A 24,139-nucleotide genomic window follows, 5' to 3' on the forward strand; every position below is an offset into this window, starting at 1 on the left:
AGTGAGCAAATCCTTCATTGTTGTCACTTCTATAATTTACAAGCGAGACATTTTCATTCCTGGGTGTCTCTGGTCCACTCTGGTGTGTTTCAGTGGACTCCGTGCAGTTCCAGTTTTCTCCTTCACTCAGGAGAACCAGGAGAAAGGAGGGTAACAAGGTCACAAGCAAATGCACACCTGCCTGCCTGATGAACTGCAGCCAAAATTCAAACAGTCTCGAGGCCCGGTCTCCTGGAATGGAGACGTGTCCTGTAGCAGACAGGCTGAGCACAGCGTGCCTGAGATACTGCCAGTGGGAAGCAGGGAAGGCTGCTCTGGCCAATAATTTATTTTCTTTCATTTTTTGTATTGCTGCCTTCCTTGTTGGCAGGGTTGCTGGAATGTACTTTAAATAACTGAAACTCCAGCTGTTGCAATGAAATTCTTTGAATTATGTGCCCAAAAAGAAAAAGATGGTATCTGGAGTTCAGATCAAGTGCTCTGGTGTGCTGAAATCACATAGGTGAATGTAAATGTAATGCTTTCATTTAATACTCCCCATTGTTTTCTGCTCATTCAGCCTTTCTTTGAGGCTGTTTCCAGATCAGAGCTGAAACTGCTTGGAGCTGCAACTGTTTCCTGTGTCTTTTCAGCCTGATCATTGTGAACGTGGATTTAGATCTAAAGACCACACTTCATGGACATTATAAAACTGTTTAGGGAAGCTTGTGCTGTTGTAAAATACATATGTCAGAACTTCAAGTATGCAGTTGTCAGTAAAGATGCTCTGATGTGGTAACTGCACTTGTTGGTGCACAGATTGATTTCTGAGTGTATTGAGTTTGCAGATAGTGACACGATGTTCTTTGTTGTCACTGCAGAAACTGGCAGTGTTGCCTGTAGCTAGCACGGGCTGATGTGGTGTCTGCTGCAGTGAACTGTATCTGAATCCAGCACTGTCATGGCATATTGTAGTTTGCATGAAAATCAGCCAAACCATCTTCTCTAACAGAGCTAGAGGAGAATCGTGTTACAACATGACTCCAGACATAGCTAACCAACCTGTGTACATGAGGATTTAGTAAGTCTCTAAAGAACCCTTTGAATTCTCAAGAGTTAACCCTCAGCCACGTTGATGCCTGCAGTGCTGAATCAGAACAGCTAATGGTAGCCATGTCTTCTGGAAATAGAGTCATATTCTGGGCTTTCCGGAAGAGCATGATCAGGATGGAACCATTGCTAGATGCAGATGCTGAAATTATTACTACCAACACAGAAATATTCAGTGAACATGTATGTTTGGTTTTGAAAGGCACAAGATGGTGTATTTGTATCACATGAGAATGAAGAGGTAGTTTCCAATCCATTAGTAACTATGGCAGATCTTAAACAAATTCTGCTAGAGATAAACATCTTAAATTCACCAAGTTTGCAAGGCTGTACCGAGCAAGAATGTGAGAACCCTAATGTTATTCCTCTGATAAAATTGGACAAGTATGGTTGCTCCAGTTACTTTACACTGGTTAGTCTGACAACAGCAATAAACAAAATAAGGTCAGTGATATGGGGTTTTATTAATACTTAAAAGGTAAGAATGTATTTCATGCCAGGCAACACGGGTTGTGGAAACAATAAAAGATTTGTCACATCTTTTTGATTAAATATGTTTAGTTGATAAAGAGAATGGCGCAAATATTACCTTACTTAAAACAGGAGTCCAATAGTGTCAGCACCTCACAGGCTGAACAGATTAAGCAACTGTCCAGCTGAAGTAACCATTACTGCCATTCAATGAAAATGTCATTTTTCTATTGGGGTTCTACAGAGATCTGTGCCCCTCACAGTTTAGCATTTTCATTGATTATCTCCACTCAGTGACTGGAGTAAGAAGTAGATGGAACACTAAAAAGATCTTTTAATAAATAATTGTAGTGCTTCAGCACTAATCTTAGTAGACTGTAAAATGCAGTTTCTTGAAGATAAAAATATTGCTTGTGAGGCAAGCCATGATGCCAGATTAAAAGACAATTAAATTTCCTGGAGTTTATTCAATTCATCTTTATTGTACAAAAGAGTACAAAGAGTTTTAGAGACTATCAAAGAGACATTATCAGGGCATCTCCAGATTGTGGCTTTAGTTGTAGGCTGGAAATTGGGTGGTAACTTCTGCAAATGAAGATACAATGGGATTCTCTAAAGGGAAATTTAAAGGGAAGAGTCTATAGGATCCATTGCATTTTCCACCAATACATATTGTTCAGAAGTCTCTGATACAGAATGTATTATAATGGCATGAAAAAAATGAAAGCAGTCTTATAAAACTGTAACACCAAACTTATAGGCAAGTAACAGATAGAGTATTTTTTAATGGTTTTATTAATACCAGGCTATATACATATGTGGATATTCCATGGTCTTTTAGGAAAATTGAGGATAATTTGTTTGTTGGTCTTAATCCAAGTTTGAGAATCTTTGTTTCATTAATTTTCTGCAGACACCCCTGCAGACATAATATAGGTAATTTCACCAAAGTATCAATAAATTCATTAAGACTTACTGTAGTTTGCTTAAAAGGATTTCTGAAATTTCCGTTTTTACCATAATATTGTGTGTTTCAGGGTGTGTGTAATTTAATAGTCAGGGGAGTCATTTATACATTAAAAATTACGCTATAATAGAGAGGTGAAATGTAACCCCATTTTTAGTCAGTGCTCTAGTTCAGAATCTCCGTTAACAACAGCATGCAGCTGCAATGCATGAGATTTCAGCTGAGACTATCTTTTTAATTTGTGGTGTTTCAGGGACAGTTTTGTGATTATTGCAATGCTGCTGATCCCAGTAAAGCTCACCCGGTAACCAATGCAATTGATGGCACGGAGCGCTGGTGGCAGAGTCCTCCACTTTCTATGGGCTTGAAGTACAATGAAGTCAATGTCACCTTAGATCTGAGACAGGTAAGTGCATGAGCTATTGGGTGAGGTTTAATCATTTTTTGCGTCTGTATGTAAGATTTGCAATTGGGAGAGGTGTTTGAACTGATGATTTTAACTTCCAACACCATAGCTTTTTTGTCTGGTTTATATTCTTTTTTTATGGAATTAACTTTATTAAAGTGATTGTTTTCCTTCAGAAATTTTGTTGATGTGCGTTCTTGCCACTGTCATGATACAGATTTAATGAGTGTGTCCTTTCTTGCACAGATAACTGTAACTGAAGGTTACAGGGGGGACTGACTGCTCAGTTGAAACTGGGGCTCTGCTTTCCTTTTTGTATTCTCCCCTGTCCATGGACAGAGAAAGATTTCATGATCTCTTACCATGCGTACATTTTGAGAATAATGTTTGGAGTCTGCTTTTGCCTCAAGGGTCCTTCTGGTTTCCTCTGTCATCCAGCAAGATCTTAAAGATAGACAGGAAAATAATGATAACATGGTCTAAAAGGGAAGGGACAGCAAAACCAGTGTAATATGAATTAGTAATATGAGAGTAACATGAACACCCATATTTCCTCTGCAGGCAATAGTCAAATAGCTAACAGTAAAGGCTCTGTATCTGTATTTTAAGCCATAGGGATGGATTCTCAGCTGCCATAATTAGGCGCTGATCCAGGGAAATTAGTTATGCTCTGCAACTTCACACCATCTGGAAATATATGACTATAAATATATGTTAGGGGCTGCAAAATATATGTATACATATGCATATATATATTGTGGACAGTAGTAGCTGTTTATTGACTGATTGTATAGGACAGGCATTCAATTTAGTTGACAGCAAGAGGAGGAGTAACTAAGGAAAAATGTTTCTTTGTAAGACTAAGCTGCCATATTGTTGGCGATTGAGGTGCAAATTATTTTACATCTTTTGTTGCATGGGATTTTAATGCTCCTGTCCCTCACATGACTGGAATTGTTCTCATTTTGAGGATATCTTCATTTGGTGCTTTTGGATCCAGTATAGCAGCAGTGCAGAATGGCCAGACAACTTAGAAGATATCAATATTTAAACTAAACTGCTGTGCTTTTTGAATTTGCTTTCCTAGTAATTAAATTAATAACATGCCTATTTTGTTGGTTGCTTTTCTCTACTGTACCACAAAAGAAGGGAGAGCTATGTAGAACCTGATGAATTTTTAGGCCACAGTGTCCACATTAGCCTAGCATACAGTGGTTGGACCTACCTCAGAGCTGTGTTGCTCTTTCTGTTACATTTAACAGTTGAGGGGTGTTGCATCCCCTGATGCTTTATTCTCCTGTGAAGTGAGTTGTTCAGTCATTCTTTCCCAGCAAACTGTAAGGAAGTGTGTCTTTCTGAAGGACACTGGATGCAGAGCAGGGTGCTATGGATAGGCATGGGAAGACGATCACCTCCTGCTAAAGCAGACCTTACCTTCTGAGCTATTTGCATCCATCGTGCTCTCTGCAAAACGCAGGATTAGGCTGTAATTTGTTTTGCAGTGTAGTCCAGCATATTTGTGACCAACACTAGTGCATCATCCTCACCACCATACACTTGTGTAGCACACTGCTTCATCTGAAACTTCTATTCCCACTGTGTACTTGTTAGCTTCTTTGGAGGATCTACTGACAGACACCTTCTTTTTAATGTGTTGAGTAAACTTCTGAGAAAGCTCCTTTCTTCAGAGAAAGCATATGAACTAAGTGCCCTCTTCTTATGGGAATCCTTGAAGACCAACCACTATGTGCTAAAATTCTTGTAGTTATTAACAGATTTCTTAGTGGCAGGCTGTGTGTTTCTCTTTACTCTGGTGCCACTTCAAAGGTGACTTTGAATTCCCTTACTTGGAAACAAAGGAGACCCAAGACAAAGGTCAAAATGACTTAAAAGTCTTGTGATCAGGAAGGGATCATTTTAGTTGGTGGATGGATGAGGGTTTAGTAATAGTAGTGTGAAATTTTTAAAAATTATTATTTATTTCTTTATTCACTTCACTGACATTATCTCATATCTGTGTTTATTTAGTCAGTTAATCTTTAATCTCAGGATTTGTTTGAACGTGAGATTCACTTTCAACATTTTGCCTAGTATTCTCTCACCCCAAATTCATACAGTAGTGCACAATATAATAACGAAGAAGAAAATTAAATACTGGGACAGAGTAAGTCTATTCAAGCAAATGGGTAAACACTGAGACCCCAATTCATTTTACCTTATTTTAGTGTCCTAAAAATTAAGAGGTTAATCTGTGTTAGTCATGCAGACTTTCTCAGTAGTTGATAGAGACAGAAATTTTCAGAGTCTAATTCCCCCTCAAAGTGAGCTGGAATGAAGGTTTTGGTTTTTAAGGAAAAATAAACTTTCTTAAAGTTAGATGTGTGCCTAAATACCTTGCAGAACCACAGGCTGTAATATTGAAAAGATAGCAGGGGTGTTGTTTTCCTCACTCTGTAGTTGTTCTGTTCTTTATTTTGACATAAGCCACCTTTTTCTGCAAACATATGGAAATGTTTTTGCATGTGCAAAACAGGACAAACAGTAAAGTACATATGCATGCAGGAAAGCAATGACTGAATTGTAAGTTGGTCATCAAATATTCAAAATTAGAGGAAGCAGAACTTAGTGCGATGTCAGAAGCTTTTAATTTACTATGTTCCTGCCATTATAGCTTTAAGACTGAGAGGGGAGTCCCAGTGGAGCTTTTTCCTATGGTCTGATGACAATATTTAGTTGCATAGTTACATCATGATGGAAGTTTGAGCACTCACTACTATGGAGTTCGAACAGAACACCCACCTGCTGCTGCTTCTGTTTCACAAGGGCTAGGGGTGATTTTGAAAGTTAAAATCCCTTCAGGATGTTAAGTCTTGCTAATTTTGCTGTACTTTGTAATATGAGAAAAAGCAAAAGCCCTGCTTTACTTCCCTTTCTGACTTTCCATATTATGGTTACATTTCTAATCAATCACAGTCCTTTTGAATAATAATAATTATAATGTTGATCCCTGCGGCAGTCTCTCAATCCTGTTAACATACCTGCTTACATTGTGACTATTCCTGACTTGTTTAAAATATTTGGATCAAATGAAGTCTCATTTATTCCTTTAATTGGTCCTGATTTTCCCAATGTAGTTTTCAACATATTTAAAAGTTCTGAATCCAGAATGTCTGACTGAAATTCATTGCCTTTCTCCTGACTCTTTGGATTGTCTGATTTTAGCAGGTGTGCCCTCATCTTTGACTTGCTTAATGCTCAGCAGACACTACAGTAATGCTCCCTCAGGTATTCTTCTGAACTCTGTCTTCAGAAGAACATGAAGGTTCAGGATTGCATGATGTTGTATGATAAAAAAGAAATGTCTAACTGTTACACTTCAAAAAGTGTAGTCCACAAATGTTATTGTTGCTTTTAGTTATGTGTCACATTTTTACTGTGCTTTTGTGGCAATAATATAGCACTGAAAGACAGGCTCAGTGAAGTCTGTGCTAATGTTGAATTGTTTTTATGTAGTGATATTATTGGTCAGTGTTGTAAATTAAAGGCACACAGTGGAACGTAATGTCCAAATTATTAGTTTTATTAGGGAGGGAGGAAAACTTAACCATAAATTTAAGATTCATGGTTATGGCCTGTGGAGGACTTTATGCTTTTATGTTATATGCCAGTTAAAGCATATAAACATTTTGTAAAAAAGCCTTGCAGTTTGGCAAAACTGAGTTGCTTTTGTATGGTAGGTATTTCTTACGGGTTTAATTTTTATATTTGATAGTAATCCGTTATGTTCAGACCTTTACAAAGAATTTTTGTGGTTCGGAATATTAATAAGCTTTGGCTAATTGCTGTCATTTAAGACAATTGTTTTTAACTTACGAAAGGTTGACATAATTTCTTAAAATAGGTCTGAAGTTACAGTTAATGTAACTGTCATTCTGTAAAATATAGTGTCCTGTAGGCCATTCTTCTGTAGGAAGAAACTGTCGAGGTGCTGGGAGATCATAAGCTGCATTGAACTGGGCTTCCAAAAATAGTTATTGCATTCATTGTGCTTGACTGTTGAAGACTGTGTTACTGCTGACTTTGAAATTAGACCCAGCTCCAGTGTGGAATTGTGTAACCTCTATAATAACACCAAGAAGTCCTACAGATGAGGGCACAAGAAGCACTGCATAAAGCTTCTGCAGTCCTACAGAACTGCCCAGCTGTGAGACAAAGCCTTTCCTCTGGAACCCCAGCATAGCTCTGCCTCTGCAGCAGCACTGACCCCTGCTCTGCTGTTTTGGTTCACACTGGGGAGAAAAGAGGCTTTTAGGTCTGAGGAAGACACCATATAGTCCCTGCAGTACCCAGAAAGGGAGATGCTAAAAGCAGAGCGAATAGTGTGTTACCTCATATTAGAGAACTCTGGTTCTGAGTATTTCAGTTTGTGCAGGAAGCTGATTTGGGAACATGCCACAAAACACTATGCTTTGAAGTGAGTTGATTTTGGTTCATACCGCAATAAGGTGAATCTGCTTGTGAACTCTAGATTAACACAATTTCAGCTGATTAAGTAGCAGCTAGCTGTCTGATAGAAGTTTCTAAAAGTTGTGTTGGGTAATGCATGCTCCATTTATTCCTCAGTCACACTACAAGCAGCTCATTCTGGGCTGAGCTGCCAGCCTTAATCGGGGAAATACCCTAAATACATCCTTTCTTGCTCATATGTTATCCTTTAAGATGTAGTCAATGTGTGCTGTTTCCTTCAAGCTTTACTTAAAGACCTTTCAAATGCCTTAGCATTTTTATACATTTGCATTAATAGATCTATGTCATTGGCTTTAAAATGTGCTTTTGATATTAATTATTATCCTCAAAAATATAGTCTTGCTTTCGTTGTTCTTCTTTGCTTTCCTGACACTGTTTTCCTCTGGTTTTTCTTCAGCATCCCTTTAGGAAGGTCTTTGTTCCCACTCATTGATCTTGCTTCCCTCCATGTCTGTATTTCTGCTTCTCCTGCCTCCCTTTTCATGCTCATTCTTACATGTTACTTTCATTTTGGGGTACATTGTCCTAAATACCTCTTTTTCAACTCAATATAGTAAAAGCAGAACCTCAGCTAATAGCCTCCAACCCTCTACACTTCCCTGTGTTTCCTTCCAGCGCTGAGAGTACTACTGTGTTTTTTACTTTGGACTGCAGCCCTCATATGGTAATGTTTATCTCCTGAACAACTGAGGTCTGGATCGTACATATCGTTTCCCATATGAATAGCTTCAGTGTTCTGTGGAGAAATAAGCCATATGTAAGAAATAATCATGAGCATTGAGTTGATCTTTGTCCAGATCCCAATGGAAAAGTGTCTCCATGAGAAATTTCAGGATAGTGACTAACAATCATTAATGTATTTGCCTGCAGCCTTGGCAAAATGACTAACTGATTGAACCTGGACAATGAACTACCCTTTCATTTCTGGAAGTGTTCCTTATTTCCAGAATACTGTGTGAAATGTGGAGAGCTTCTCCCTTCTGGTCCCACCCATTGACTGTGATTAGAGAAAAGACAATATCTCCAGACCTGTCAGTGGAGCATATTTGCAGGCACCACTTACATAACAAAACAAAAGTGTAGCTTTTTAGCCTCAGTGGCTAGTTAAATGAAGAAGTGATATGAATACATGTGCAGTGCTAACTGAACAATGTTGGAAGCCCCACACTCATTCTTGGCTTCTGCACCCTGGACTGAAGCTGGCACACAAGGAGTGACTTTGGCATGCTGTGCATTGGGAGCCTCTCCAGGCACTGTCACTGGTCACACACTTTTAGCATTGCTGTATATGCATGTATGTGGTTAAACTGTGTGGAGCACATTCAGTGGATCTGTTGCCTCTTGGATACTACCTACATGGGCTATTCTCTACACCTCTGCCATAGCTGCTTTTCCACATACCCAGAAGTGTAGCTGGCAAGTGCCAAAAACACTAGTTCAGCGCTCTCTAGTTGGCATTTTTAATATTATATTAATTATATTTTATTATATTATTATTTTATTTTATGATCTTTTTATATTATATAAATATAATACATTATATTTATATGTGAAATATATTGTTGGCGATTATCAAATACTGACAGTCAGTAGTATTGAGTCTCTGGATCTGCAAGGGTGCCTCAAATCCAACTGAGTGGTCACTGGAGAAGGGGTTGCTTGCCTCTTTGTAACCACAAGAAATCAAAGCCTTTCATTTTGTCCAGAGTATATGAGATTTTTATTTCATTTAAATAGATTGTTATTTATGTGTCTTGGAGAAGAATCAATGCTCAAGACCTTAAGGCCTCAATCCATTAAGAAATTAATGGACAGGCTCATGCCAACCCTGTGAAATCAGTGGCATTAAAATGTGTTCTGAAATGGGTGCTGTGCACAAGTCACACTTCCTTGAATCCCACTACTGCATTGGTCCATGTCAGAAGTTTTGTTTACGTATTGAATGATCATCAGATTTCTGCCTCTTTCTCACTTTCTTTACTAGCATATCCAGGAAGTAGAGAAAGGTTGCATGTCTGCTAATGCAGGGCATAATTTGCAGAGGTCCTTCAGTGCAGGGACCTCACTATCTTCTGTGTAATGTGTAATGCCATCCCCAGTGACATTATTCAAGATGATGTCAGAAGCCTAGAAGAACAGTAATATTATGTTGAGGGAAGTTTTGGTGGTGTAAATATGTCTGCTAATACAGTCTGAGGAAATACTGTCATACTGAGAACAGCTGTTCTCCATGCTTCTACAGTTCAGTTAGAATGGTCAGATAGATGATCTACCTGGTTCTAGTTGTGTTCTAGTTATTACCACACTTCAGGAATTTTTGTTCTTCATGAGCCAAAAACTGAAAACAGTTCTTTGCTACATGTGCAGCGCTCAGCATAACAATTGTTCAGAACATAGTGTGGTTTTTCTTTGTACTAGTTTATGTCCAGCATTTACTTAACAAGTCATTCCGGCATTTTAGTATTGTGTATTTAGTCTATGGTGATAGGATTGGAGGAATATATAGTATACTTTTGTATATGCACATCTTTGTTCCATTTTTGTGTGTATTTCAGGATTCAAACAAATCTTAGAATTTTCTCTATTGAAAGTGTTGTTCAAACTTTTAAGGAGAAAATATTTTAAATTACTGTTATCGTAATTTTAAAATTTTTCGTGAGAATGCAGTGATTGTAGGAAGTTTTCTTTCTGTTGGGTTAAGACATGTAGTATGTATGCTGTTAGAGATCATGAATGTTTTATCATCAACAATGGTACAGTGTGATTTTCACTCAGCTTAGATGAGATCTTTTAAAACAGTCTTAAATTCACCTGTAACGGCTTCTATAGAAATGTTTCTATCTTTATAACGTAATAGTGGTAACTCCTAGCACTGAATTATAATTTCCATTCTCAGATGAGCATGACGTTTTGCTTGTTCTACTGGATGATTTTTAAAAAAATTTATCTTGGTTTTTATAAATCTTTAAGGCCATTGTTTGCAAGAATATTTAAAATCTGAACAACCTTGAGTGAACAGGAAAAGGTCACATCAATATGGAATTGGTTAAATTCCAGCTGCTGACAATCTATCAGGTTTGACCCATGCTGCTAGATTACAGCAGGATATGGTGTTGGGACATTTACACAAATACATCCTCCTTCAAGCATGCATTTCCAGAGTGGATTGTTTCCATTACTAGAAGCAAAATACTGTTTCTACTTTGAAACTTAGTTATTTATTCATATAAGAAAACTCTCAGAATTTTTATTAAGCCATGTTTCTGATTTTTTTTGTGATTTTTTTTTTTTACTATTATATAATTGCACCAAAAGAGCACCTATATTTAATGCTTACTTATATTTTTAACACCCATTTTGCAAAATTATTGCTTTTTTATTGAAAGAAATTTGACTTAAAAGCAACCAAATAAACATTTTTTTCAAAAATGAAGAAACTTGCCTCCTTTATTCCCCAAACTGAATGACTGAAGAAAAAAATTGCTTGGAGTTTTTTATGCCTTTTTTTTCAGGATAAGTCTTATTTCTGTCAATACAATGGGATCAAGGTTTAAATTAGTGAAATGGCAGCTTAGAATAAATGCTTAAAATTGTTTTTAATGGTTGCTTTTCTCGGTCTCATGTCAACAAGGTTACTCCTCTGTCTTTAGTTAGGATTTATTTGCTAACCCAAGGATTATTTTTCTTCCATTGTTGCCTCATCAGATTTGGAGAGAGACCATTCATCAACTTGGTCAGTATTCAGTCATAGCAGAAATTTGGATTTTCAGGTGTTATTCTGCATCCTTGATCCAGGGCAGAACCAAATCATTGGTGGCCGTGTGAAATCAGAAGCAGAACAGATTATAGGGTTGGTGACTAAGTTTTGGTGATACATTGTCATTCACTAACACTAATTTAATTTTTATCAAGACCTATCCCTTTCCCCTTTCTGAATGTGACTGTGCAAACCTGAGCAGTATTTCAAACTATGAGATGTAAGGAGAGCTGCATGTGAATTGAAGGATTTCTTATGCAACAGTAGTTCAAAGTTGCCATACATTTTTTTTTCTTCAGTTTGTGGTTTACAGGGAAGTATGTGAACTATGGTGTTGGAAGATGGTTCTTTAAGCATTGGCAGACTTGCAGAGTTCCTGATATAATACACATATTGCACAGTACTTCAACTTCACATGCACTGAATAGTCACAGGCTTAAGCAAATTCCACAACTGCATAGCAGACATGGCATACAGGTGTTTGACAAGTGCCACGTGCTGATTCATCTGTGTTACTATTGTGTGACTTCATTTTGGCCACTCTTTTCTTTAGAGGCTTATGAAAGGTTATAGTCTAGGGTGACACTGATGTGTAAGTGAGCTTGTCTTGTATTCCTTCAACAGTGTGGAAGCACTGTGGAAATGGAATTCACTGCTACTATTTTGCTTATGCTTATGAGAAGGTATCACCTGTTATGAAAGATGAGACAAGATTGGCTGTGTCAGTGCTTTGAGTAGCATCTGAGTAAAAGAATATAGTAACTAAATGACAAGCTGAAGCAGATGTCATCTGCTTTTTTGGAGAGTAGGTAGAAGGTCATTGTAATTATTCCACGACATGACTACAAGCAATGGGGCCCTGGAGAAGGCAGGACCTTTTCTATATTCTTTTGTTTCCTTGTGGTGATCTGACCCTGTTTGGATGCCAGGTGCCCACCAAAGCTGCTCTATCACTCCCCTCCTCAGCTGGACAGAGGAGAGAAAATATAATGAACAGCTCTTGGGTCGATGTAAGGACAGGGAGATCTCCCAGCAATTGCCGTCATGGGTAAAACAGACTTTACTTGGGGAAATTAGTTTAATTTATTACCAATTAAATGAGAGTAGGATTATGAGAAATAAAAACTAAATCTTAAAACACCTTCCCCCACCCTGCCCTTCTTCCTGGGTTTGACTTCATGCCTGCTTTCTCTACCTCCTCCCTCCAAACAGTGCAGGGGAATGAGGAATGGGGGTTGCAGTAGTTCATCACACATTGTCTCTGCTGCTCCTTCCTCCTTGCAGGGGAACTCCTCATGCTCTTCTTCTGCTCCAGCGTGGGGTCCCTTCCACAGGAGACAGTTCTCCACAAACTTCTCCAGTGTGAGTCCTTCCCATGGGCTGTAAACTCCTCCAGTGTGGGTCCCTTCCATGGGGTGCAGTTCTTCAGGAACAGGCTGCTCCAGTGTGGGTCCTCCATGGGGTCACAAGTCCTGCCAGCAAACCTGCTCCAGCGTGGGCTCCTCTCTCCAGTGGTCTACAGGTCCTGCCAGAAGCCTGCTCTAAAACAGGCTTCCCACAGGGTCACAGCCTCCTTCAGGCACATCTACCTGCTCCATCATGGGGTCCTCCATGGGCTGCAGGTGGATTCTGCTCCACCGTTCACCTCCATGGGTGCAGGGGCACAGCCTGTCCCACCAGGGGCTGCACCAGGGGCTGCAGGGGAATCTCTGCTCTGGTGCCTGGAGCACCTCCTCCCCCTCTTTCACTGACCTTGGTGTCTGCAGAGTTGTTTCTCTCACATGTTCTCACTCCTCTCTCTAGCTGTGGTTCCACAGTTTTCTTTATCCCCTTCTTAAATATGTTATCACTGAGGCACTATCAACGTTGCTGATGGGCTTGGCCTTAGCCCGTGGCGGGTCTGTCTTGGAGCTGGCTGGCATTGGCTCTGTCAAACACAGGGGAAAATTCTAGCAGCTTCTCACAGAAGCCACCCTGTAGCTCCACCCTGCTACTAAAATCTTGCTACACAAGCCCAACATATTCCTCTTGAGCTTTCTAAACCACTTGTCTTGATTAAATCTGTATCAATCAACACACAGAGTGTTATGTACACTTGTTAACATGCATGTAAGGATGGGACTCCCAAAGACCTTAAAACATAGGGGAAGTAAGACTGTTAACAGATAAGCAGTTGCCCGCCTAATGCGAACCTGGTTTGAACAGGGTAGTGCCCCTTGAGAGATTCAGCTGGCCAAAAGCAAGAGCATGAAACACTTTCTTAGGAGTTTCAGAACTATTATGCTTTCCTGGGAGGATACCAGTCCTTGCACTGAATGGCCATACTGGATGACATGTAATGTCAGTATGGCCCATACCCCTACTCTGAAACTCTCCAATCACGTAGCAGAAGTTACTTAGGCAAAGAGTATCAGAAACTCAGTAAGAACATATCTTGCCACAAGTCCTCAAAGTATTCACCTATTTCTGACAGTCAGATGTCAGAATGTAGACACTTTCCATCAGTAATTTAAGGAGCTATGGCAACAGTTACTTGACAGACTATTGACTGTAACTTCCTGCCTCCCCCACCAAAGTAAGACTCTCTTGCAAGAATGATTCTGAATTGAGGGTGTTGAGTGGGAAATTCTGGTGCAGCTTCACTTGAATATTGACTGTACCTCAGTATCAGATCATTTTTATGACAACTCATATCCATGTTGTGGTTGTTTAAATTCTAAATGACCCTTAGAATCATTCTGTGTTCAACCTTCTGTGTAGAGGTAATTTTGCTGATGTTCTGATTTTTATGGCTGTGGACTATCCCAAAATACTTACAGTACAATTTCCTTTTTTGTCAAGTCCATTTTTGCTCTGGTGTTTGGGAGCTTTCTGTCTCTGTGGTCTATTGCTCTGATACACAATGAGCACCCAAAGAAGCCAGATGAGACTCTTGGCCTTGGGAACCTTGAGCTGATGAAGCTCTATGAACTGTTTCAGACAATGCATGAGCTACCAGTCATAAGAATCTCTCCCGTGTTACTTGATAACCACAAAATTCTGGGGCATCTTGCTTCTGTTACTTGGAAAGTCTGTCAAAGGGCAAAATTAACTAGAAATATTCTTAAAGTGAGGGAACAGGTGGCTTAGGTTACTATCAAACACAACCAAAGGAGTCCCAGTGTAAAGGGTGTGTGCATTTTCTCTTACATCATTGTGATTTTCCTTGACTACAAGCACAATTACATGATTAGAATGCAACACAGAGGTACCAGGATGCTGCAAAGTATCTGAGTTAATGATGTGTTGAGATGCTGACTTTTCAAGGTCAAGTAATGTACTCTTTATACACCCAAGCAATCAGTCATGTCCAAAACAGCATTCCTAAAATGTAAGAGATGGCATTTAACACAGACAGGCCTATTGTGACTTTCTTAATGCATGTTGCCAGGTGAGATAGCTAGCTGAGAATCTGACCTGTTATTTTAATGGGAATGAAACTGCAGAGGATAGCCTTCTCACTGTACACGTAAGAACAGGTGTTTATTTGAATTAATTTTAGTATTGTGGTACTTTATAGAGTTCAAAAAGCTCCTGATAAGATCTGTGTATATTCTGTTACCAGCTCTTCCATGTTGCCTATATCCTTATAAAGTTTGCAAATGCTCCTCGTCCGGATCTCTGGATCTTAGAAAGATCAGTGGACTTTGGAAGAACTTACACTCCTTGGCAATATTTTGCTCGTGAGTATCAATCCTTGTGTAACTGCTCTTTTGTGGACAGGTCTCTTGAATCATTCAGGATAGGAACATCAGACCATGGGGCACAGTGAAGATTTCAACTGCAGTGAAGACAGTGAACATCAAATACATTTCTCTTGTCTTAGTTATCCACAATAAATTAGTGACAACAGTGTAACTAAAAATGAGTATGATATTTTGAAAGTGTACCTCAGCACATGAATATTTTTCAGTCTGTTGGGAATTTTTGTTTTGTCTTGTTTGTCTTGGTTTTGGGGTCTGTCAGAACTAGTGTCCTTCATCGCATGGCACCCCAGGATTCCTTGCAAAAATCAGAAATACAGATGTAAAATCTTGGAGTACATGTATAGCTTTCTTAGTGATGAGATGAGAAACAGTGTGCTGTGTCTTGCCAGGCACCACTGAATTGCTTAGAATGAGAAAGGATTTGGTTTTAGGAATTCCCATTTTTCTGTGCTAAGCAACATAATCACTGTTATTATTCAGTTACAGGGGAGAATTTACCTGAAAGCACAGGGATTCTTCTTTGTTAATTTAAATTAGAGAAATAGTGTTTATTTTCACATTAAAAAATAATGTTGTCTCACTTGACTAGACTCCAAAGCAGATTGCTTGGAGCGCTTCGGAAAGGAAGCTGATCTTCCAGTGAGGAGGGACAGTGATGTCCTTTGCACCACAGAGTACTCTCGCATTCTGCCTCTTGAAAATGGAGAGGTAAGTGCTTTACCTCTCAGTGCGTTACCTCAAAGTAATGTAGAACACTGGAAGCAAGCAGCATCGGTTTCAGGTGTTTGCTGTTTCAATAAAAGCATAGAACTGGAAGTAATTTTTCAGCTATGAGTGCTTGATTCAACATTAATAAGTCCATAACCAAGCACTTAAGTAACTGATGAGATTTTTAGAGGGCGAGCTGGTTCCTCCTGACTTTCACCATTCCCTGTGGGAGTAGGAGCTGCTCAGAGCCACCTTGTGTTGATTTTGATCGTGATTTTGGTACTTCGCTTTAGCTATATGCATTTGAATTATGTTGACCACATTTTCTGAACACTTCCAATCTACATAGCAGAACTTATTACAGCAGAATTGCTCATGGGAGTAAAGGCTGTAGAAACAGATATTTACCATTCAAGAATAAGTAGCTCTTTAATAAAAAAATATATAATATGCTACATGTTTATAATATAATACATGTGTTTGGAAAATGTTGCTCAGGTTTTAGCCATTGTTCCTTGCATGCAGAAGTGTGGTTTTTGTTATTTAAATGAATGTTACACTCCTGGTTGTGCTGATGGGTCCTGCTGATATTCTCCTTTTATGCCTGATGTGGTTGGAATCCAGATTTGAAGTCCTCAAGAGTTATCCAGAGTTTTGAGCATATGGTTCTGGCGTTGTAGCTTCATATTAAAGTAGAATTTGTTTATTAACGTATCTGTAAAATTTTCCTAAGAAAATATTGTAAAGAATAATTTCTGTAGAACACTGCTGGTCCCGTCCCCTATTAACATGCTGTATGACTTCCTAAAAGACTTGTGCTGCAATCAGAACTGTCACCATTCCCTTATTACATGCTTTGGAGTATAGAAGCCGTTTGAAAATAGAAATCTGTTATCTGTTTGGCTATAAATAAATTAAGTCTCTTATTCAGTCCTGTACATGCACACTGGATGTTAATTAAATAGAGATTCAATATGCTAGGCTGCTGCTGCTGGCATCTGTTTCTTTAAAAAATAAAAACGTACCAGAGCCCTTGTTTTGAAAGTCAGATAAACCTGCTTTCATGTGAGGGGATTTTCTAAAGCAACACTGTGTACTTTCTTCCAAAAGACCATTAATACGCTCCCAGGCACTGGAGCTGGTAACAATAATATTTTCCAGGAATGTTTGTGCCTTAACCCAAAAATAAATGTGCTTTGGCAAAGAGCCAAAACCTGATGTTTTTACTCAGGCAAAACTCCTATTGACACTACCTACTGCTAATATAGCTATTCACAACTATTCTTATTGTTTTTCCTATTAAAACATGTACTTTTTGTGTGTTATACCTACTGTTTTCAAAACAGATAGAGGCACTTTTTTTTTTTTTTTTCCCCCCAATGTGCCATAATGCGTAATGAGAATTCAGGAGGATCCAAGACTAACAACATTATTTTTCCCAATGTCCTGGTTTCAGTATGAAATGTGTAATTGTTACTGCAAATATGCTCAGGAACAATAATAAGTTTGTGAATTCTTAAATTAGTTTTGTTCTGTGCCACTACTGACACTTACAGGTATTATATTTTAACAAAAATGTGCTTCCTTCTTTGTTAGATTGTAGTATCTTTGGTAAATGGCCGCCCAGGAGCAAAAAACTTCACTTATTCCCCTAGTCTTCGAGAATTCACAAAAGCAACAAACATCCGCCTTCATTTTCTCAGAACTAATACGCTTCTTGGACACTTGATATCGAAAGCTCAACGAGACCCCACTGTAACCCGTAGAGTAAGTACTGTTTTCTCCAAGATATGCTCAACAATAATATTCAGCATGTTAGAGACCAAAAAATCATCCAAATGTTTTAAGTTTGCAACATCCTAACAATCAAAATTTACAGTGACCCACCTTTAATCCCCATATTTTCTCCAGGTTCGTTTGAGACAAGAAGGTAACTGAGTCAGCACAGATCTATGGAGGGGAAGTAATGATTAATTATTTTGTAACAAACCATCTTCTTTCCCTGTTTTCGATAATGGAAGGAAGTTGGGTACATCATGGGAGCTATAAGGAGCCAAAGAGGAAATCTATCTTATGCAGAACTGAGGAACTAAATTTATTCAGCTTTATTTGACACTACTTTCCCTTATTTATTCAAAGAAAGATTTTCAAGAAACAGTACCTGAGTTTCTGACAGAGCGGGAATCAAAGGGCGTACCTGAAAGTTACAATCTTTCTACAAATTGTTTGAGATGCCTAGGTGTTTTCAGTGGATTTTGGGCTATCCAGGAGTTTGAAAGGCAAAGTCCCACTCCCATTCAGTGGGGAAATGTAAGGAAATTAATCTCCCTCAAGGGAACACCACATAGAAATTCATATACTTAGATCGCAGACTTCATATTGTTTTGTTATTTTTAACCTTTTCATTTAAAATGAAGATTTGGTAACAATTGGAGGAAACCCTGGGGTGAGGCACTGCACAAATGTGTGTGAGGGTTTCTGCACTGAAAAACATAAAACTATTCCAGTTACTTGACAGCACTCCCATTAAGTACCTTTATTGTCTTAAGTAAATTTTCAGATGTTGCTCACAGTCAGATGTAGATGCAGCTTTTAGTTTACTTGGCAAGCAGCACAGTTTTAGTGTAAGGAATTTCTGATGTTATCATAGCCGTGGGATGCAGGATAGATGAATGAAATGTCAAGTGTTTTATTAAATTGTTAAAAAAGAGCACAAGTTTTTATTGCAGAAACCTTCCAAGTCTAGGAAATAGTTAATTCTTAAGGAAAATCTTTGTGTTAAACTTAAAGAAACAGATGAAAACCAGACCAGTTCTGTTCTCCTATCCAAGTAACTGTCTGGCTTTCCCTGTTAATGGTTTGAGCTCATGACACACTAAATTATATAGAGTATGTTTTATGTCTACACTGTGGCAGTTTGGCCTGTTAATTGTTTTGACCTATTGCTAATTCGACTTACTACTGACCAGTGAGAGTACAATTAGTAGTAAAGCATAGCTCTGCAAAGCTGTATGAAATTAGACTGGGTTGTGAAGACTCTTATACCAAAAAACACTGTAAAATATGTTGGCAAGAGTCACAGTGATCATTTCTAGCTGTGCTGAAAACACTGAAAGCTTTTCCCTGTAAGTTTTTACCTGAAAGTTTTACTTGCAGTATGAAAATGGTATGCATAGTTAGAAATGAATGTGTTTATTTGAATAACGATAGTTCAGAAGGCAAGTAAGTATTTCCTAGTCTGTATATCCCACCTACTGTTCTTCACCTGCCTAGAGCAAAGAGAGTTAGTTGGAAAAGCTCTCTGCCTTGGAAAAGCATCTCCTCTGTGCCAGCCAACTCCACCTATGTAAAATTAGAGATTGTATATGCAACCAAAATGAATCACAGATTCACAGAATGGTTGTGGTTAGAAAGGACCCCTGGAGACCCTCAGGTCCAACTCCTGCTGCTCAAGCAGGGCTACCTAGAGCTGCTTGGCCAAGACCACGTCCAGACAGCTTTTGAGTATCTCCAAGGAGGGAGACCCCACAACCTCTCTGGGCAACTTGTGTTAGTGCTTGGTCACCTTCACAAGGAAAAAGTGTTTCTTAATGTTCAGAGGGAACCTCCTGCATTTCAGTTTGTGCCAGTTGCCTCTGGTCTTGTCACTGGGCACCACTGAAAGGAGCCTGACTCCGTCCTCTTTGCACCCTCCCTTCGGGTATTTATATACATTGATAAGTTCCCAGCTGAGCTCTCTCTTCTTCAGGCTGAACAGTTTGAGCTCTCTCATCCTCTCCTCATAGGAGAGATGCTTCAGTCCATTCATCATCTTCGTGGCCTTTTATTGAACTCTGTCTTGTACTGGGGAGCTCAGCACTGGATGCAGCAGTTCAGGTGTGGCTTCACCAGTGCTGAGCAGAGGGGAAGGATCACCCCTGAGAGAGTGGCTTCACCAGTGCTGAGCAGAGGGGAAGGATCACCCCTGAGAGAGTCTAGATATACCACTTAGAGGGGATGTGTTGTGAATAGAGTGAGCACAGGAGATGTACCTTCATAATGTTCTGACCTTTTTTCTCTTCATCCTCCAGTAGCATTAAATCTGCCTCTTTAATTTTTCTGGGGGTACATAAAGATCAAGATTTACAACCAGCTATCTGTTCTGCCTGGTGCTCTAAGGAGACAAGGAAACAACTTCTGAGCTACAAAAATATATGCGGAAGTTACTATTGGTATATATACACTAATGATATTTTCACTGAGTTGAACCAATTAAATTTTTATCTTCTGTTGCCTGGATGCCTGCATGGCATGAGGATGACACAAAGTGATTGAACTTCAGGTCACAATTTCATATCCAGCTTGAGTCATGAGTGATTCTGACCAGGCTGGTGATTTTAATCTCTTTCTAGTGTTTAGTGATCATGTCTGGCTGAATGGGGAAACTGCACTGCCCCTACCAGCATGTCCTGTGTGTTGGCCTGACCACAGTCTCATAAAGGAATGCTTTGACAGTTATTTACATCTCCATCCTCAGGCTGGCTTTCAACAAGCTTTGGGCTTGAGTACTGGTGGCAGTGTAGCTGCTGAGGAATGGAGAGCTACAGCAATATGCATCTGGTGTGCGCTGTACAAGGCTATTGCTATCAGGCACCCCAAGGGTATTGACTTTGATTTGCTTGTACTCATACTGAGACATAGACATCAACAGAGGTTTAACCATTGGCTGCCTGACTTTGGTCTTTTGTAAAGGCATGCCTTTAAAGTTCTGATAAGCAAGATTTAACAATTTCTTGTTGATGTTTCTGACCATAATACAAGTAAGAAAGACCTATATGTACTTCTTGTGCTTGTTCCATAGTATTACTACAGTATAAAGGACATCAGTATTGGTGGTCGATGTGTTTGTCATGGCCATGCTGAAGCATGCAATGAACAGAGTGCTGAAAACCAATACCAGTAAGTAAACTGAGCATAACATTAAGTAATATGAGAAAAACAATACATTAATGTTTTCCAATGACTTTTTAAAATTATAGAATCATATAGTCTTACAGGGATTTTTTATATTTAAAAAAATAGAATCTGCTAATGGGTGACACGAAAATATGTCAAGAGATATTGTATGTGAATTGTAATAATAAAAAGTCCTAGATTTTTCTGTTTAATTGAAATAAGAGTTTGGCAGATAGAATAATTTCTTAGAAACCCTTAGTTCTTTTGGGAAAACATGGATTGATATCATCTTCCAACAGCAGGAATTACAAACCCAACTCAATCACAAAGTTAGTGAACTTCCTGGATGTACTGAGCATTATGACTGAGCTCAGCCAAAATCGAATGAATGTCTTTCGCTCATTACTAGAAAAAATAAGAACAAACTGAATGAACTATTCCCTTTCCCTGTGAAGTTTATGATCTCCATATTGATTTTACAAGGAATCCAATCAGGCTCCTCAGCTTATCTGCTATAGGGAGGCGACTGTGAATAATTAGCCAAATCCAGCACACTAAAACATGTTTTAAAAGCCTGATTTAAACCAGCTGTTGCTCTTATCCATGATGGCACTGAAACAAACTTTTATCAGGACAATGCAATATTTTCAGTTGTGTTTTAATGAAAATTGTGCAGATGGGTGCCTCCTTTTCAGATGTCTATTCTAGAGAATGGTAAGTACAGAAAATGTTACATCTATGGGAATAGGGTGGTTATACTTGAAAATTTTATTGCCCCTTTGTTATTAGACTACACAGATAAGAGAGGAACGTTGGAAAAGGCCTCTCCAGTCTCAAGGTCTTTGTTCCTCTTGGATTTCATTTACTATGCGTGATAGTAAGACCTAACCCATAATGAGAGCCTGCCCTTTAAGTAGGCTATTCAGCTGCATCAAAATAAATATAAATGACATTTTCTTGATGAATAGTATGTACTATTTTAAAAATAACAAGGCAGTGTTATGATCTTGGTTTATTAAAAACACTAATAAAATTATTGTAAACAAAACATAATGAAAAAATTATGAAGGCATGTGTATGAAGTTGATAAATATTTTGATGTACGTACAAGCTTGACCCTTGGAATGAAGCTAAAATAGGATACATCCTAAACTGTTGTATATTGTCTTTAATATTCTAGAATAAAGTTACATAATACAGTCTACTGAATAAATTTATAAATATTCTTTATAAGTAATCTGTGCTAATAAACTCATAATCACATGATTAAAGTAATTAGTCATGCAGAATTTTAGGAAACTTCCAAAATATTCTAGTATTACTGTTTGACCTATTTACATGTGAGTTTATATCCTGTCCTTTTCACACTATATGTAAGTCTTGGACTGCAAAAATATGAAAAAAACTTTAAATCCAGCTTCAGTAGAATAAAAGGCTTTCATTTTTGTAGGTTTCAGTGTGAATGTCAGCATAACACTTGTGGGGAAACCTGTGATAGCTGTTGCCCTGGATATAATCAGAAACAGTGGCAACCCGCAACAGCTGGGAGCACAAACATATGCGAACGTGAGTAGCCCAAAAGATGCTAGTTTAAAAGGGACATTGATGAGAGGGTGCGAATTAGCCATAGCACACATGTTCATGGAACATAACTAGCACACTGCATGTTTCAACACCTTTTTTCTTTACTGATAAAATTCTTTCCATGCAGCAATAAAGAAACGATGATGCAGTGAATACTATTTATGTTCTCCTCTCTTATTAAGCAATTAAAATAGTAATTTATGTGAGAATATTATATGAGAAAAGTGGAAGCCTTCTTGTAGTACATTGGGTTAACATCTCTCCACAGTCATAGCTGTCTGTTGACAAATTGTGGATCCCCCCCCAAGCAGAGCAGAGACTATAGGCATCCTGTACAACTCCAAAATTTGCCTCCCCATCACCCAGCCTCTTGGTGTTCAGATTGCAGAGAAATTGCTCAAGGCTGCCACTGTTTACAGGTGCTTGAGCTGCCCTCTGTTTTCAAAGGCTGTTCGCAAAGGCATTTCTGGTGGGGAATCCTGGCAGTTCCACACTTGCACCCCTTCCTGTGCTCATGATTGGGAGTTTGGAGTTCTTTAGCCCGACAGACTGATTAATCAAGCTGCAGAAGCCCATTGACCTGTCTCCCACCTCCCCTGTGTTTCATTCTTTTGTTAAAGAAAATGACCACATGGATCCCCTTTTGGTGGAGGATACGTACTGTCACACATGGGTGTTTTGCACCTTTCTGGACAGAAACCAGTGAATGTGATACAGACAGTGTTCCCATCTCTGTGCACATCCTACTCTGAGCAAATGTGTTGGCAGCCTGAAGTTTCCTTTGTGTCTGGCCTGATTTATTTTCCTCATCTGCCATTCCTGAAAGTAGCGTAGCCAGTGAGTACAAAATGTTAAGAGGGGAACCTTATTTGAAAGCCAAAGAGATATGCCTATATAATTAGTTTGAGGAATAAAGAGAGGACTTGTTTAATCAAAACTGTAGTACTAAGGCTGAGTGTTGGGGGTGGGGAGGAAGATGATTAAAATGTTTGATAGGAGATAGGCATGTTAGGACACAATTTTTGGACAATATTTGAAACCTCATTGAAATTCCCCTCTTTGAAAGGAAAACATTTTCTGCCAGGAAAGAGGTAGACAGAGAGCATAAATAATGTCATATTTTAAAAATAATTAATTTATAAAAGATCACCTACAAGATTCTGAGCCAAAACTACTTTGCTTCTAACTACTTCTGAAAATATGCCCTTTTTAGTATGGATTGCTCCTAGCAGTTTGAGGTGATTTGTTGAGAGTGTTTGCCAGGTGCAGACCTCTTTTCCTGGCAGCCAGTAGTGAAGGAATTAAAGCAACCTTGTTAAGCTTCCCAGAGGTTAAGAAGGCTCGTGTCCCTTGAGAGAAACTGATTGGAAGAGGTTGGTAGGAATTTGTAGGGATAATCCCAACCTTTCGCTATGAGTTTCCCAGTACTGTATGGGTCAGCAAATGGCTTAAAGTGGTAAGAAGATGCTTGGTGAAGTATAAGGGGTTTCTATTCCCCTGTGAGAGAAAATGCTATTACTATAATCAGAGCAAATAACTTCCCATCACTCTTAAAATACATACTTGTGAGCTGTAGCTCACAGACAGTTTGGCCCTAGAGGCAAGGAGCTCTTTATTTATGGTGTAAATATTTTGGGGGATGCATGTTATCTTCTTTCCTTTTCTGACTTATTATTTTGAACCAACATCTCGTCTTTGCAAGGTTTTATTTTCCTGAAGAATTATATGAATTGAAAACCCCAAAGAACTTCACAGACTATCACAACCTGGCCAGAGAACCCAGTCTTGACTTGTCTGGTTCCTGTCAGCAGACCATAAGGGAACCTGATGGTAGGGCACAGCCTATCATGGCCACGGCCTCAGCTGTGTTGTTGGCAGTTTATGGAAAAAGGCTTCCTTGCCCAAAGCTGTTCAGCTATGAAGGTGTAGAAGAGATACAGTAGAAATAG

General features: G+C 38.9%; 1 protein-coding gene across 2 annotated transcripts in view; it reads left to right on the forward strand.

Moving 5' to 3' along the window:
* The first annotated feature begins 2,787 nt into the window (after positions 1 to 2,787).
* Positions 2,788 to 24,139, forward strand: part of LAMA3 (laminin subunit alpha 3) — a 114,623-nt gene continuing 93,271 nt past the window's right edge. For both annotated transcript variants that reach the window (XM_026842373.1, XM_026842374.1), the window contains exons 1-6: positions 2,788 to 2,933; positions 14,822 to 14,939; positions 15,553 to 15,671; positions 17,268 to 17,438; positions 20,512 to 20,609; positions 22,057 to 22,172. In XM_026842373.1, coding sequence (XP_026698174.1) covers positions 2,886 to 2,933; positions 14,822 to 14,939; positions 15,553 to 15,671; positions 17,268 to 17,438; positions 20,512 to 20,609; positions 22,057 to 22,172 — 670 coding nt within the window. In that variant the 5' untranslated portion in view covers positions 2,788 to 2,885. The remainder of the gene's footprint in view (positions 2,934 to 14,821; positions 14,940 to 15,552; positions 15,672 to 17,267; positions 17,439 to 20,511; positions 20,610 to 22,056; positions 22,173 to 24,139) is intronic.

Source organism: Athene cunicularia, assembly GCF_003259725.1.
Source record: "Athene cunicularia isolate RWA chromosome 2 unlocalized genomic scaffold, athCun1 chr2_part1, whole genome shotgun sequence".
Lineage (NCBI taxonomy): Eukaryota > Metazoa > Chordata > Aves > Strigiformes > Strigidae > Athene > Athene cunicularia.